Source organism: Lampetra fluviatilis, chromosome 7 (genome assembly GCF_964198595.1).
Source record: "Lampetra fluviatilis chromosome 7, kcLamFluv1.1, whole genome shotgun sequence".
Classification (NCBI taxonomy): domain Eukaryota; kingdom Metazoa; phylum Chordata; class Hyperoartia; order Petromyzontiformes; family Petromyzontidae; genus Lampetra; species Lampetra fluviatilis.
The window spans coordinates 13,102,343-13,120,157 of NC_136281.1; the positions used below are offsets into that span (position 1 = coordinate 13,102,343).

The 17,815-nt window shown below is 44.2% G+C and overlaps 2 protein-coding genes across 2 annotated transcripts in view; one reads left to right on the forward strand and one right to left on the reverse strand.

Annotated features, from left to right (window-relative positions):
• The window catches only part of AVEN (apoptosis and caspase activation inhibitor), a 47,216-nt gene extending 37,648 nt beyond the window's left edge, over nucleotides 1-9,568 (reverse strand). Inside the window, exons 1-3 of the mRNA XM_078858561.1 lie at nucleotides 9,396-9,568; nucleotides 8,273-8,676; nucleotides 7,224-7,434 (exon numbers count right to left, since the gene is read on the reverse strand). Coding sequence (XP_078714687.1) covers nucleotides 7,224-7,434; nucleotides 8,273-8,620 — 559 coding nt within the window. The 5' untranslated portion in view covers nucleotides 8,621-8,676; nucleotides 9,396-9,568. The remainder of the gene's footprint in view (nucleotides 1-7,223; nucleotides 7,435-8,272; nucleotides 8,677-9,395) is intronic.
• The window catches only part of LOC144933592 (muscarinic acetylcholine receptor M1-like), a 28,158-nt gene extending 13,052 nt beyond the window's left edge, over nucleotides 1-15,106 (forward strand). Inside the window, exons 2-3 of the mRNA XM_078858560.1 lie at nucleotides 11,700-12,024; nucleotides 13,631-15,106. Coding sequence (XP_078714686.1) covers nucleotides 11,734-12,024; nucleotides 13,631-15,106 — 1,767 coding nt within the window. The 5' untranslated portion in view covers nucleotides 11,700-11,733. The remainder of the gene's footprint in view (nucleotides 1-11,699; nucleotides 12,025-13,630) is intronic.
• Nucleotides 15,107-17,815: the final 2,709 nt, after the last annotated feature.

The following is a 17,815-nucleotide window of genomic DNA, read 5'->3' on the forward strand; positions in this document are numbered from 1 at the left end:
ATTCTTTATTAAAATGTTGCCGATGAAATTTGTAGGTTGAAAGTGAATCCACTCACTGTCAGCATCGCAAATCTGAATGCAGTAAAGGATTGACAAGTTGTAATTATGTGAAATATGGAGAGAGATCATGAGTTCCAGAATCTAGCGGTACAGAATAATAAAAATTGACTGAGTAGCAGATTGTCCAGAAAACAATTCTCAAAACGAATACAATTTCAAACTGGGGAAAATTCGAATATTTGAGAGTATGGTAATTCTAAGGGAAACTATTGACACTCTTTACCATTTATGTCGACATGCAAAACACAAAGCAGTACAAAACTGATATGTATGACATAATTCCTTCATCAGAGGACTGCCAAATGGACGATAAACACTGGCGCGTGCACACTGATGTCAATGATAAACTACAGATGTCAAAGCGTAACGCAAGTACAACGTGCGATTGCTATGAGCAGCCGGAACAAACCGGAATAGACCACCCGCCGAGAAGCACACACAACCAATCATACCGCTCAATCTTTTTACCCCGATGTACGAAAGGAACACCTGGTGAGAAAATAACTGACACAAATAAAGAAATGTAGAATTATTTCAGAGAGGGGGGGGGGGGAGTTTAATCTATTTAATGCCATCGCCAAGATAGTCACATGAAAAAAATAAATAACTCCAATGCGGAGCATTTATATATAAAAACAATTGTAAGAACAATCACACATCTCGAAACAAAGCCAGGGCTAGAGTCAACGCCTGGGGCAGTGCAGACGCTAGCCCACCCGTGCGCTTCGTAAAGCGTAACCTTAAAAAAAGAAATCTCATTTCGTCCACGCTATCTCTAATTATTGACCTGTCAGGAGAAGATGATTAGAGGGCTGAGGACCTCACCATCATCCACGAAAATCCCACAACCTCATCTCTCTCCAATTAATATCACAATGCCCTGTGCAGTGACTCGAGGTTGAGGCCGCGAGACGTCACACTCACGGGCGCAAGAGGGCCAAGATAGCTTGTTCTTTCCGCTTGAACACACAGCTTGGGATTAAATTAACAACAGGTGACAAGGGGACACGTTTGACTGTCAACGTCTTGACTCTGGTGCTCTTTTCGGGATAAACGCAAGTAACATTTTGTGCACTTGACAAGTCACAATGATGAGCGAAACTGTTTTACAGGCATTTGTTTCTCTTGTAAGATATTTTTATGCATAAACCATCAGGGCCTGTACAATCCAGTCATATGGTATTGTGGCAGAGCAAATGGATGGTTGCAAGTTTAAATCCTAGTAGTAGGTTGACTCACTCCATGTTTACTCTTGCATCAATCCATTTTGTGGGGAGCCGAAATCATTTACCCTATGCATAGAATGACCTCCACCATATGGGAATGTGGAATTTCCTCCACAGCTTCAAGCCTGCAAACATAAATGAGCACTGCCCTATTGCTTGTTTGGGTTAAGTAAATACTTTGACCGGCACGCTACCTGCAACAAACATGATTCCCGTTTTACAGATAATGGCTATGTCAGTTAAAAGTGATGTTTCCTTGAAAACAGTCTTCATGGTAAGTGTTTACTTTCCCCACTGCTTGTTAATGTGCATCTCCATTGTTTGTGTCGCAGCAGAGGGTTTGTGCTCTCTCCAGCGTCTCTTCAGAGTTGTGGCTCATTGGGCATGGCTGCCCAAAAGTGCCGTAAAAGCAAAATCCATTAGATCATTGAAAGAGCAGACCAGCACACCTCACTCTTGGTAAATAGAGCTTTTGGGGAATACACGTAGGACTTTCGGGGTGAAGCAGAGGTACACATATTTTGTGGAAATCCAAAAGTGAAAAACAGGGCAATTTATAAATGGACGAGCCATATGGCCTCAAGAGGCAAATGCACAATCTAAATGTTTTATGCTGGGTGCATACAGAATATGAGCAGGAACTTGTGTTTTGTCAGCTGAAAAACAAACTAATATACTCCAGCATATGGCATATGCTTTCTAAGAATGTTGTGCAAAATGCATAATTGTCAAAACAGCTTTTGTTGTCTAGGTGAACAAGAAATAATGAAAACAGGAGCTGCTTTGAGCTGGCTAAATGCCCGAAAAAAAACCTGGCAGAAGCAAGCAATGCTGAATTGTGTGCATTTACGTGAGTCTGCATTGCAGCCAATATTTAGTCGTATCCCAAAGACATGTAATTTAACACAACATGCAATTCCATCCCACGTTCCTTCATTGCAGCTCAAAATGGTAATTTGAGGATTGAAAATGAGTGAGTTGGCAGGACTACCTTTTCATTTGGGAAATGTGATAAGCTATGAACACTAGCATTTGCCATGAGTGAAAAAAAATCAACACACAGAGATAAGGGGGGGGGGGGATAACTGCAGCTTTAAGTAGAAGAACTTAATAAAAAAGGCTCAAGTTGGGCTCAGGATAAATATGAGCAAAACAAAGGTCACGTACGCCAAGTTCAATAAACTATTGGAGATATCTGTCGGGGGGGAAACAACTGGAAAAGACGTCAGTGTGTGAACCTAGGGCAGCCATTGAAGGTGTATGAGAGGATATTGGAGTGCTTCTGGAAAGCTGAACTTGATCATGAAAAGTAACATGCCAAAGAAACATACCGAAGAACACCGCGTTTAATGCGTGTGCACTACCTGCGATGACACATGGGTTCAGAAGCATGGCTATGGATGAAAAAAATAACAAACAGATTAGAAGTACGCAATAAAGCACAGAAAAATGCAGGCATAGAGTTACCCTGAGATACAAAGAGAAACACATGGATGAGAGTATGTATGCCGGTTCACATTCATACTCTTATAAGAAGTGGGCTTGAGATACATCACCAGAAGGCCTTCGGTCAACAATAATGATGGAGTGGCACCAAGAAGTTGAAGGTGTCCGAGAGGACGTCCACTGGCTGAGTAGGTGGAGTCATGAGATCTGCTTGTATGCAGGTGCTTGGTAGATTACTACATCATAGGAGAGATGGCAATGGCTTGGGGAGGTTTTCATCGATCAGTGGACTAAGCATGGCTGATGATGATATTTACGTAATGATCCTTGCTCTTGGGCTTTAAAAGACTAACTTTAGTTTTATTGGCAAGCATGAAAGTCCATTAGGCTGTATGTAGCTTCATGAGAGGCTCCTCGAAGCTTTGATGCTGATGTGATTTGTGGCATGAGAATCGATAATGTCTTGATCTATGATTCTGCGAGACTCTATTATGCTGTGCTAGTCAATGAAGCATTGTAGGCTATACTCTTTGGTTCTTTCGGTAAAGTCAAGTAGGTATAAAATAAAATAAATCACTACGTTTCGGGCGCAACACAAGCGTCCGTGACTTTACCGAAAGAACCAAAGAGTATGGATTCCTGCAGTCACAAAAGCTTCAAATCAACATTGTAGGCTATGTGATGCATAATGTTTACTGTGTGTGAAAGTTTGCAGTAAGAAGCATGTTTTATCCTATAATTACATGTATAGGCACACTTCCTCTGTTACTAACCCAGTGTTCTAGGGTTGCCTGCTTGCTGTGCGAACTAGTTCAGAATCAGAATCTTTGTCCTGGAGAAATGAGACGAACTATGAAGCTATTTTTGATAGGTGTCCGGTTGTAAGGGCTTATCTGTACCTGGAATTAAACTCATTCTAAAGTTGCCGAAAAAAAGAAATGTGCATGTTGCATCAACATCAGCAACAGACAGAAAAGGACAAAAACAACAGTATTCTTGGTTCTTTCGGTAAAGTCACGTAGAAGGGAAATAATAAAAATAAAACTCGACTTTATTATTTCCCTTCTACGTGACCGAAAGAACCAAGAATATGAATCCCTGCAGTCACGAAAGCTTTAAATCGAAACAAAAACAACTGTTAGACTTGCACCCATCATCGATTGTGTGCAATGTAAGCTCTGATAATTTAAAACACCGATTATAATAGGTGTTTGAAAATAATAACCTCCTCACCAGTGTGACTTCGTTAAAATGCAGAAATGTATCTTTGCATGTTGAAATATTTTTCATATTCTTTAGGTGTGTGTTGAAAAGGTCATGTTTTTGTGCAAAAGATTGTGTGAACACATTATGCAACTACTTTAAAAATGCACGAGTAACGTTTCAAACTGCAACAGTGTACACAGGGAGATACCTAAGAGCTGTATATATCAGTTATTTTATTAATCATATTGTCCACAATTCCGCTAATTATTACTTCGAGTTATATGTTATATAATTTTGCGTCAAACTAAGACCCCATAGCGTGAAGACAGGATACTTCCCTGCAAGATTGGCAGTACACCAGCATTGATTCTAGAAAGTCCATTGTGTCAAAACCAGTCCAGTTTTCTCGTCTTGAAACAATGCTGCCGAAATTGTGTATTCCCAGAAGGCTGTGCGGCTAATGGACTGTCTAAGAAAACATTTACATTTTTTATGTGGAGATGGATATGTGGACACATTGTCTGCTTATATATTTTGTAATGTTAGTGATACCTTAGGTTTTTTGGTAAAGTCACGTAGGAGAAAATAAATAATAAAAGTAAAAATTATAGAAATACAATTATAAATCACAACATTTCGGAGGCAACACATAGTCTCCGTCATCAGGTGGAACTGTCACAGCTAGATTTACCTTATCAAGTGATACGGTAAATGATACGGTAAATCTAGCTGTGACGGTCCCACCTGATGACGGAGACTTGTGTTGCCTCCGAAACGTCGTGATTTATTATTTTATTTCTATTATTTCAACTTTTATTATTTACTTTAACCTACGTGACTTTACCGAAAAAAAACTAAGAGTATAAATCCTTGCAGTCACGAAAGCTTCAAATCTAGAATGTTAGTGATACCACCTTATATATTATAAGTTGCTTCCTACATCATTAGCCAAATAGTGGGTCCAAATTTTGAGACTATATTGGCAGGACAATTGGAGCTTGACGAGCCAATCACAGATATATGCTCACCTTTCAATCAGAAAGCAGTGCAACCTTCACGCGGTTCCACTTTTATCACAATCGGAAGTTTGACCATTTTAAATCCCAATCAGCATGAACTCAGTCCGTCATCTCTCTGAATTGTTCATTAGTACCACTATGTGAGAAGTAAAAAGTAGTCACCCTGTGGATTAGACTGACCTCTTATATGGAAATATGAAGCCTCCACTACTGGCCTAAGGCCATCGATACAGATTAACACTGATCTGATGTTTATTTGAGCAGAGTCAAAATTTTGACTCTACTTTTTGTGTATATATATACTTGGCATAATTTGATAGTGGAAAAAAGTGCATCATTGCAAATCCTTCCAATGTCAACATTCTAAAAGCCAAACAGCTTGCCAAATTAACCACCGGTTTCTATTTTACAGACAAACATTTTGATTTGAAAAATCCGTACACATATAAATAGAATATTAATCACAGACGCTACGTAGGATGGCAAGAATGAGGTAACAAAAGAAAAAATACCCTTGATAATTTTCCCACACAACAATGAATAGTGCCGTTTAATAATTACTTTTAAAACATTTGTTTTGCATTGTACGTCTTACGAAGACTTTACATATTCTTGCAAAGGGCATCATGACATAGGATTGGACAACCATCGTAACAGTTTTCCAACTGGCCTGCATACTTTATGGTACTGTACTATTGAGAATGCACACAAATGCATATACTTTACAGAAGTGGTACAATTTATGAGAAGGTAAGGACAATCATTGGTCGACTGGGGTCAAATTTGCAATGGTTACAGGATCTCGCAGGTGGAAGTGATGGAGACGTGTCATGTCATCAAAGGTAATGGGCATGATGACCTCTTGGTCTTCATCTCGAGTTGTACAATTGCATGAAATTGGGCAACATGTTGTGTGCAAATGGGAATCCAATAGCGGTTAACTGTATGGCTGTTATTTATAAACATGTTACTTAAATAATAACATCGTCCAGTTGAATTGGCAAATGGTTATCATGGTTGTCAAATTAAGGGACGGTTTGCAGATGTTGTATAGTTCAAATGTTGACGCTGCCCAGTACTGCCGCAGGAAGCCACTGCAATGCGCCACACACGCTTGCGAGCAGACGATAAAATGTAAGTTTTCACTAATATCAGTAACGTTCCCCAGTTGCAGGTGCAATTTTTCCTTAATCTCAATTCATAACGAAAACTATTTTTTTAAAGAACAATTGCCGCTGTGCAGGAGCTGGTAATTGAATGTCATTCTTTGTGAAACTGGTCAGCAGAGAATAGTTAAAACCAGAAGAGCAGTTCCACAGTTTCAAAATGTGGGCGATCAAAGTTCAAGTTTATTTGCTTAACCAAGTGAAATCTGAAAAGACCATGATTGTCTCATTTACAAGTGACCTAGATTACAATCATTGTGGCTTTTGACTTTTTGAGAAGAGAGAAATGCCCATAAAACACAATGGTCTCAGATTTAGTCAGACAGACTAACTTTTTCATCCACGCTGGGATGGTGCAATCAGTTCAGGAATGTATCAAACAACTGACTTATTCAATGAATAAACATAGGTACTAAAGCTATACGCAATTAACTTCAAAATGATACCACATTTTATTGGAATATATTTAGAATTCTAAGTCTCAGGGTGACTAATGTGTGGCACTGCCCAGAAACTAAAACAGGACCTTGTTATCAAAGGATGTATTTGAAATGTGGTACAACGCAACGCCAGGGATGTATAGCGTGTTCAATGCACACATTCTAAACATCTTAGCATCGCAAAGGGAAATTTTAAAACCGGTGTTCTGGTTCAGCCTTAGTTATCATACACTCAGAATAGAATGTAAAGCTTCCCAATACTGCCTCCTGTTGGCAAATTGTCTGACTTGCGATTTTCCCCAGTTGAGAAGCATACAGTACAAACAGCTGTCATTGTAAATGTAAACTGATAAATTCAATACAAATACTTTCAGAGTTATTTACATATAAATACAACGGATGCAAATGATATTGGAAATTGAAATGTTATTATACGAGCAGACAATGACCTATTCTGTTAGATGCTAAAGGGTATTTAAAATCTGCCTTATAATATTGGCTAAGATAATGATGTGCAGGATTACCGGAGCGACTGCAGTAATCCTTAAGCCGTGAAAACTGGCTCGATGGAAAGCTTTGCATTAATCGCAAAGCCACGCAACCGAGCGTAACAAACACTGAAGCACGGCAGCATTTGCAATCTAGGCACTGGACACCCACCAGCTGAGCTGAGGAGCTCAGAGAAGTCGGAGCCACGTGGGGCCTGAGACTCCTCTTCCAGCACGGGACCCTCCTTCCCCCCTCCAGCGGCTGGCTCCTGGCCGCCCCCATAGCGATCCCAATTACTGACAATCTTCCGTCGGGAGAAGCGCCGCTCCTCTTCCTCCTCATACCTCGTGCACACATCTTCATCCGCTCCCTCCTCATTAGCCTACACACCGCAGATCACACATAACAGCGTCACCTTCCTAGAATGAGCAAAAAAAAAAGCGCGACTGATACTCAAACGTCAAAATAACCTGGTCACACCTTTTCTTTCTGCCATTAAAAGCGTGGTGGCTAAGTGGTCTGGTATAAGTGTGACATTACAACCTCATAAGTAATTCAGCTACTTTCAGAACTCACTTTTTGCAAGTTTCACCACCCTTTTGCCATTCCATTGTAGAAAATGATGAGGATGGGGTTCTGATGTACGCAAGTCAGGTGCAGTTGCACATGCATCTAAGCAAGTAACTTGATAGCAGTGTTTCTAGATTAAGCACAACTGGAGACATAGTGTGCATGTAATACAACCAACCTGAGGAAAGAGAAGCCTGTTAAAAGTTAAAGTAGGCAGGCTTCTGAAGGACATTTAAAAACATAATTTTAGTGTTCTACCCTCTAATGGCTGGGCTTTCTCTTGGCATACCACTTGCTTGCTCTTGACATGCCACTTGCTTCAAAGCAGCAAAACACTCAAAAATAAATTGGCCAAATTTCAAATAAAGCCAAACATGATGTGACACCCCGCCAATGCAGATAATGGGAGGCGGAGGTTGATGAATCACATGGATTTCATCTAGTGATCTGCTGGGCTATGCAGCAAGTAGACGACTGACATAGCTGGACACATTGTTCAGCTCTTATCATTCAACATTGATGGGTTTCCTCCGGGAGGACCCCTCTCCTCCACATCGCCATACACTGTGGATGGCGAGGGCCTCCCACCAACTGCGTGGACCATTGCGTTATTTGACCACGGGAACCCCAACCCCATGAGGGAAACTTACCCCAAATCCAGCCGACTCGTCCCTGCCATACTGCTGCGAGTGGCCTCCCCTCCACCCACGCGCTCTCCCCGCCCCAGCTCTCGTCCTCCCTCGCTGCCCTGGGCCCCATGGCCTCCCTGGCCGCTGGGGTCCCGCACCTCGACCCTGGGGGTCCCAGGGCCTCCCTTGGTGATGGGGTCCGGGTCCCTGGTCCTGGGGGTCCCATGGCCTCCCTGGGTGATGGGGGCCGCCCCCCCCCCTTCGCTGTCCCCTGACGGCCGCAGGTGGCGCCCCGTCCCCCGGTGGTCGGCCTCCCTGGCGCCGCCTGTACTCAACGCTGCGCCGCTGCTTGTACTCGTCCGGCCTCATGATGTTGTTACACCGCCGGATGGATGACGCGTGCACAGATACCCAAGCTAGAATGACTGGGAGACAGCACGCAGGGAGACATTTTAATTCAAAGCATCTGCACACTATGTTGGCACGTCTCCCGCAAATGTCACTGCAGTGCAGGGTGGTCCAGATGTCGTGACCCCCCCCCCCCTCCATTTAATTCTCCAAAACTTTATAATTGTTTTGAAAGTAATGTTTATTTGAAACAGAAATAAACATGCAAAGGGAGTAAACAAAAAAATGTTCGGGCTCAAATTAATTGGGGCGGTCACAAGACAACCGGACCATCCTGTACTGTACATAACATAGATCACCATGTATACAATACCGTAGTTAAAATAGTTACATCGCTAAGCGTAGTGTTTAATTACAACCACTGTGTTGTTATCATACGCACAAAGAAGATGAGTTAAAGGGGAGAAGAGTATTGACAGTGGAGAGGCTTGGCCGCTGCAGTTTGCGGCACAAAAGTCCGCACGGCTTTTCGTCGTGTCGCTGCCAAATCCACCTTTTGACACGCGTGGGTATAAAAAAGCGGCTTCTTGTGGTCCGCCCTCACTGCAAGGGCAACGAACGAGGCGCAGTGGTCTCGGAAGAGGTTTTTTTAAGTTGTTAAACATCTCAAACATCGCGTAAAAGTTACACGAAGCGGCGCGGGCCAGAAGCCTCGGTCTCGCCTGGGCTCCCGTGCCCGGGTGAGGCGCCTTTGCCCCCGCGGGACCCGCGTCTCCGCCGCGTCCTGCTTACTTACCTCACAACATCGTTAAAACAAAATGTACATATTTGTATTCCACGACGGAGATGACAGCTGGCGCAGCGTTTTCAAATATTATACAAGAACAATTGTAATTGTAAATAAGAGGGCAGAAACGTAATCGTGTGCCGCACTGCAGCAGCGTGTAAGGCTTTAAAGGCTCAGCCCGATCGCTGTGTGGCGTTCTGAAGTAAATTCAGCGTCGGCAACTTCCACGTGGAAAGTCGCTAGGTGTCGCGAGAGAGAGACCTTCCAAAAGTAATAAAAAAAAGTCACCGATCGACAAACTAACACATTCCTGCTGCGGAGGGAGCTGGTAGGAACGTTGGGTTGCCCGGTCAATGGCCAGGGTCAACGGCGGCGTGGTGTATTCCGCAAATATGCCCGACTGTGAGGGCGGGCACAAGCCGGCGTGAGTAGGTTAAACGTTGAGTTTTATAAGGGCACCACGGGGTGACCAGCCCCTCCCCACCCAGCCCCACCCCTCCCACCCCCCACCCAGCCCCACCCCTCCCACCCCCCCACCCAGCCCCACCCCTCCCACCCCCCACCCAGCCCCTCCCCACCAGCCCCACCCAGCCCCTCCCCACCCTACCCAGCCCCACTCTCCCCAGCCCCACCCTCCCCTCCTCACCCAGCCCCTCCCTCCCCACCCAGCCCCACCCAGCCCCACCCTCCCCACCCAGCCCCTCCCCACCCAGCCCCACCCTCCCCACCCAGCCCCTCCATTCACGACGGACGGACACAATAATCCCCTGTGGGCTGGTGTAACCAGGAGGTTCCTACCAGAAAAACATTATCTGATCGTTGGTACATAACTGGAGTCGTGTAACGAGACAATTCACCCAGTATTACACGGGGTGAACTGATGCAGACCTGCAATCTTGTCTCGATTCGACAATTCACGGAATTGATGTGAACACGTCAGCTGTTCGCGACCAATATCTATAATAGTGTTTTTTTGCGGTTAGATCGCGTAAATATAAATGCGTCGTTGAACCCGCCACCACCAACCATTTAGTAAAGGTTTGTCACGTAAACAAAACATGGATGTATCGGGTGGTTGTGGGTTTAACACACTTTTTTTAAAAAAAGTGTCGATTTGCCTAGTCTTGCTCCTTAAATGGGCAAGCACAAGCCCAGGATATCCTAGTTTGGCCATTGCACGCTTTATCATTACCATCACGCATTCCTCGATATATCATGAATTAATTGATTGGATTTACAGTGTCAATGTCCAGGTGGTGGTGCCGAATCCCACCTCGTAAACATGGAACGTTGAGCCAACGTTGGTCGAACGTCGCATGTTTACTGAGCCACAGGCGTGCGACACTTTGCATTTGGGGCCGTCCATAAATGACGTCAGGCACCTGGGGGGGTGGTCAGACATTTGTGACGATGTGTGACGAGGGGGGGGGGGTGAGAAATGTGACGTCACGTCAAAATGCGCAACTTTAAATAAATATAGACAACACGTTCTACTTCATTAAATATACTTTTTAATAAATGTTTTCTCCTACAACATCAGAATGCAGCACCACATTAAATACGCACTACAATGACAATAGTTTAAAGCGATTTGAAGCATGTCTTATTTTGGGAGGGAGGGGGCAGAGCTTTACTTTTTGTGACGCCGTGACGAGGGGGGGGGTCAAAAATCGCGTGACGTCATTTATGGACGGCCCCTTTGTAAAGTTTAAATATTTGACAGAATGGAATGAAGGACTTGCTCTAATCGGGTTAGAGACTCCACTAAGCTCAGAGGACAATTCGTCACTTGGCATTGACCGACGACCGTTAAGGATAACGGGCTAATTACAACATGTAATGCACTCGGGATAACCTGAGTTATAAGATTTGCGCGTTTATAAATGTACTTACTCAAATGGGCACTAGGTGGCGCTCATATCAATTCACTCAACATTTATTTATTTAAAAACATAATTCACTTTAAAAAGTCCTTGACGGATCATCTCGTTTTCAAGGGTGTCCGGGATATCAAATGACACATAACAAACACACAATGCCACGTTTACAAACATTTTAAATCTACACCATCTCGAGGATACGTTTTTGCAATGTCAAATGTTTTGGTGTGTCAAGAACACAGCCAAGGCAGTGCGCATGAACATCAAATGGCAACCGTAGTTGCCTTCACATTACTCATTTTATGAACCCTGGGCAGGCAAATGGTCTGAGCTGAAGCTGTGTGAGATTTGAGTACCCAGCAACACACATTCCAACAATACATTTACTTCATGAATACTAACAAAACAAACATCAACTCACCCTGTGTTTCAGAGAGACCTGAACAAGTCCATCTAGCTGAGGCACCATGCATTTTCCAAACTCCACCACCACGTGGACGGTCCATCAGCTAAATTCCACTCACGCGGCGGCGTTCCTCTACCCTCGACGTGACCTCACCAACGCCACCTCCTCAGTCTCGTCAAACTCCTCTCCCTGGGATAACAGCACACGTGGAGGAGAGGCGGTGCCAGACCCACACCTCCTGGACCCGCTGGGCGGACACTCTGTCCTGGAGGTGGTGGGCATCGGTCTCTTCACCGGCGTTATGAGCCTCGCGACCATAGTGGGGAACGTGCTGGTGCTGGTCAGCTTCAAGGTATGGAGGGCAAACTCGGTTCACCGATAGAGTTGTCACCTGTCCCGGATTTCACAAGACGTTCGTATTTTTGAGGAAGCTGTCCTGGGAATGTTAGAATATTACAAGTGATGGGTTTTTTTCTTCTTTCAATTGCATGTAAATGTGAGATATTGTTCTTCCCACGATATGTCCCGGTTTTTTGGACCTTCGAGGTGACAGCCCTAGTCAACAATCCTAAATTAATTTCCGTGCCCGGCACACTACATCAAGTATACCTCTTGTCATATATTAGTCCCATGCCTAATCCAGTCTACCAGCGAACTGGGAAATGTTCAGTGTGAAATAAAGCCCTCAGTCACAAAGCACAATCCGGCCACCGGGCTCATAAATCGTACTCACAAAAAGCGACCACATTCACCACATCACCCCAACAAGCCCTCCACTGGCTTCCCATTCACTTGTGCATCAATACATAATTTACTATTCATTAAAAAAAAACTAAAATTTACATCCTTCAGGGAATAGTATGTATTAACATTTCTTATTTTAATGAGCCATAAGCCAAATAGAATCACACAAAAAAATTACCATAAACGAACCAGTGATTTTTCGATTTAAAGCTTTCGTGACTGCAGGGATTCATCTTCTTGGTTCTTTCGGTAAAGTCACGTAGAAGGGAAATAATAAAATAATAAAAATAAAACATAATAAAATACAATTCTCAAGACGTTTCGGCCACAACGCAAGCAGCCGACGCTGTCTTTCCGACAGATCTGTTCTTCACCTGAGGACGGCTGCTTGCGTTGTGGCCGAAACGTCGTGAGAATTGTATTTTATTGTTTTATTTGTATTATTTTATTATTTCTCTTCTACGTGACTTTACCGAAAGAACCAAGAAGATGAACCAGTGATTATTTTTCTATAGTGATGCACAATGTTCATGTCAAGTACAAAGTATGAAACTGCAACCAAATACATTTCTTTAGAGGCTGGTTGAAGGTAAGTCTTGACAATGGGTAGGTAATGGCTGACTGCTATAGTTCAACAAAACGTTGCAGACTTTTGTTTGCTCTATCTTCCTAATATTTTCCGCTTCACCAATCATCTTACAAATGTAACTCCCGATGACTGGGTTAAACGCTCCATTTAAATTTGTAAATCTTCCATTCCCAACGTGGTGATATTTGTACAGTTGTGTATAGATTTCTTCTAAGAAAAAGCCCTCTCCTTACGTCATATTCATCTCGATTCAACGGATTGCTTCTCTGCGGCTGCCACATTCCTTAGCAATCTGTTTCTATCTCAGTGCAAATGCGTACTGGAAGAACACTATTTGACTTTCACAACCGTTTCTCTTCATGAAATCTGTTAAACCTTTATGAGCAATGGCATAGCACACATGCATCGTTTTTGTATATTTCCATGCTCTTGCAGCAACCGTTTGATCTTGATTTCACAATTATTTAAGATTTCCAACTCAGGATAAAAGTATACATTTATTCCGAAGACAAACGCATGTTGGAAAAGCGGTACATAATCGATGGGTATGCTTGATTTTTGCTAACCGGTCTGATGTTACGTCAAATAAAGGCATTGTTGTGCTGTATTCTTGTTACATAATTAGGTGAACAAGCAGCTGCACACAGTCAACAACTACTACCTGCTCAGCCTGGCGGTAGCCGACCTCATCATCGGCATCTTCTCCATGAACCTCTTCACGTGCTACATGATCATGGGCCACTGGGCGCTTGGCAGCCTTGCCTGCGACCTGTGGCTGGCCCTCGACTACGTGGCAAGCAACGCGTCCGTGATGAATCTCCTGGTCATCAGCTTCGACCGCTTCTTCTCCATCACTCGGCCACTCACGTACCGTGCCAAGAGGACTCCCCACCGCGCGGCCCTGCTCATCGGTCTGGCGTGGGTGGTGTCCTTCGTGCTCTGGGCGCCCGCAATCCTCTTCTGGCAGTACATCGTGGGCGAGCGGACCGTGCCACCGGACGAGTGCCGCATTCAGTTCCTGTCGGAGCCCATCATCACGTTCTGCACAGCCATCGCAGCGTTCTACCTGCCCGTCACCATCATGGCCACGATTTACTGGCGCATTTTCAAGGAGATCCAAAACCGCGCGCGAGACCTGGCCATGCTGCAGGGCTCCATCTCGGAGGGCCGCGAGGAGTTGGAGCAGGAAGAAGACATGGTGGAGGTGGAGGATGAAAAGGAGGAAGAGGAGGAGGAATCAACGCAGGCCGTTGACACCCCGCAGGTGAGCGGCGAGCGCAGACGCGTGGGCAACAACAGCAGCAGCAAGGATAACGGCGCTACTTCTGCAAGCAGCCACTATTCCGAGAAAGACGACGCGCCCAAGAAGCACAGGGCAATATACTCGATGGTGATGGTGCTCCCAAGCGGCAGGTGCAGCACCATGCAAGCGTCCAAGGTGACGGGACGGCTCACCGCACAGAACGCAGACATGCGGGATCCCATGCGGGATTCCATGCCGAGCCACGAGGTCAGGATACGGTCAGTGCGGAGCCACAACTTTTCAGACCGAAGCGGTCAGACGGACGGCGCTTCGCCGAGTCTGCGGCAGACGGCCTCGGAGAGGTCTCCCGTGGAGTCGGACACGTCGGAGCATTCGTCCACAAGCGGCACGCGAGAGGTCTGCGCGGCGTCGTCGTCCTCGACGCGGATCTCAATGCGCGATCTCTCGACGGCGAAACGATTTACGTCAGCGGCACTCAAGGTGAACGTGACGGCACGCAAGCGCATGTCGCTCATCAAGGAGAAGAAGGCGGCCAGGACGCTAAGCGCCATCCTCCTGGCGTTCATCATCACGTGGACGCCTTATAACATCATGGTGCTCATGTCAACTTTCTGTCCAGATTGCGTGCCGCCCGTGCTCTGGAACATCGGCTACTGGCTTTGCTACGTCAACAGCACTGTCAATCCGGTGTGCTACGCGCTCTGCAACAGGATTTTCCGCAAGACCTTCAGACAGCTTCTGCTCTGTCAACTCAGAAACAGTGGGACCCAATGGTTGTCCAGAGGTCTGAAATGCTCGACCACAGAGATCAGGAGATCACAGATAAACCCAACTTGAGCCTTCCAAACCACTCCACGTGTATGTGTCATGCACACTCACACAAGCAGCTACGAAAACAGTTTTTAATTAAAGCATGACAATATGCCCACATGCAACCGATTTGTATACGTTAGTTCTGTATACATTTTCGTTTGGATGAAAACGTTGCTGCGAATAAGGATTTGCCAAAAATAACAAAAAAACCTGTGTATTTATACAATGCACACACCGTGTGGTTTGTACGCATTCTATACAGAACGCCAATACATAAAGGTCCATTTGCAACCAATGTGTTTGTAAATGATAGAGAAATTGTTTGTAAAGTGGGAATGACTGTTACTTGGAGTACCTCCTCACACTGCTGAACACTATTGTATGTGCAAATGCTGTCAGTTTTTTAAACGTTTGCTAAAACATAAAGTGTTATTAAAAAGTATTATATGGACATTCTTGATGCGGTGAAAGGGTGTCTCTTAATAGTGATTTGTAAACAGCTACATGTAGCCAATATGAAAATGGTTTGTGTATAATGTATACAAGCATTTAAAATAAACCTTCCCAGGATGTAATCTTGGATGTCCCCACCTGTATGTGTATTACGTAAATGCTGAAATTCCAGTGGAGAACGTAAACAGTGCCAGATGCCAGTCAGTAAACCCATACCACCTGAGCCATTTTCACGATCTCCTGCCAGCAAGCCTTCAACACTTCACAAGGCTTCCAAGTGCACCTAGCCTGGCGCAAGCGGCATGGTGATTGTCACCTTGACTTAGTGGAAAATGGTTATTTTGGAAATAATGTTGATTGTTGTGTAATGCACTGCGCTACAATTGAATCGCCCTGGGAATAATTACTGAACAACCACATCATTGCTAATTTGCACTGAAATCTGACTGTAGCCTAAAATAAGTACGTGGTGTGGTGTGTCAATATCAATGCTGGTGGGAATATTAAAAAAGAGGGCGATCCTGGCACGGTGCTGGTCACGACACCCTTTCGGTGTGCAGTTCCATCATAAACACGAGAACTCGCAGCACTTTCCCAACAGCTTGTGCAGACTTAAGAGGGTGGGGGTGGGGGGATATGCGTGTCTGGTTGGAAATAATAGCATGATGAGTTATAGCAAAAAGCACTACAGCCCAAGCCGGAGGTTTTTATTTATCCTGGCCAGGAACCCGAGTATTGATATTGATACCGGATGCGACATTTTTAAAGGGTGGCGGCTTGGCCTAACGCGAGTGCGCATCAACACCAGCGCGAAGGGCATGGTGCTCGCCGAACCTCTCTCGTGCGTACGATGCTGGCCTCTTTTGAAAAGTGATTGCTAATAGCACTTGCCCGAACGGACCAATTGGGCAAACGAGCAACTGTGTGTAAGACGTTTTAAATTTACTGTAGGTTTTTTTTTCATGATTGTTACACGCAGTGCTATCGTGCTTCCTTCAAAGGTGACGCCTTAATTTTTACCAGTGCAGTATTTTTGTTCTTTTAAGTGTAAAACGATCAACAAACACAATACACCGTAAAAGGTTGTGACTATTAATGATATCCAGGTTCTGTTATTCTGAACGTCCCAACCTCCATCCTTGAAGGACTTTTATGGTCCAAATTTTTACTTTATCCGTTTTTATTAATAGTTCATACACATTACGATATTCCAATTGCGTTTTTCTATCAGTTACATCCCACTTGTTATTGACAGAGCACAAAATGAACGAGCTTATAAATGCTGAGTATGTGCTCCTTCAAACCAGCACACAAAATAGGCCTCGTCTCAAATAATTTCACGGGCTGGAGGAAGGCATTCTCAAGCCATCGCCATGTGTCGGCTTTGCTATTCAACAATCCATACAGTTCATATTCTTAGGTTTTTTTCGGTAAAGTCACGTAGGTAAAACATTAAAATTAATAAAAGTAAAATAAAAATCACGACGTTTCGGAGGCAACACAAGCTTCCGTCTTCAGGTGGAACCGTCACAGCCACGACCGCCTCCGAAACGTCGTGATTTTTATTTTATTTTACTTTTATTAATTGTAATGTTTTACCTACGTGACTTTACCGAAAAAACCTAAGAATATGAATCCTTGCAGTCACGAAAGCTTCAAATCTAGAATCCATACAGTTCCTGCACATGCGCGGAAATAATTACTCCTTCTCCATGGTAGATGTCATCTCGGGTTTGTTCTCACCTCTGGATACCACTCCGTCATAAATCTTAAACAATAGTTCATCATCCCTTCCAGCGATGTGTTCTGCCCGAGTCCACATACAATAAATGTCATGATGATATTGGAAGATGCTTTCAGAAAATTGGATTGGAGAAATAAAGTTATAAAAATAAACTAAGAATACTATCAATCATTCAGATGTTAAGATGACGGTCATTATAAGCAATGGAAATTAAACACAAGGTATGGTTGATGAATGTAATAAAGCTGCATTTGAATATATTCCGTTTGGAAGGACACAACTGGAAACACATCAGAGAGTACGAATACCTCGAGCAGTTATTTAAGGATGACGAGGAGGAAAAGGATTAGAGGCGGATGACAGCAGATTGGAGTGCTTTCGAAAACCTGAACATAATGAAAAGCAATATACAGAGTGTTTAATCAACGCATATTACCTGCTTTGACAAATGGATCAGAAACGTTGACCCTGCCAAAGAAAACGGATCAATGGCACAAAGACGCACACAGCAAAGTGTATTTCTTGGAATTACTCTT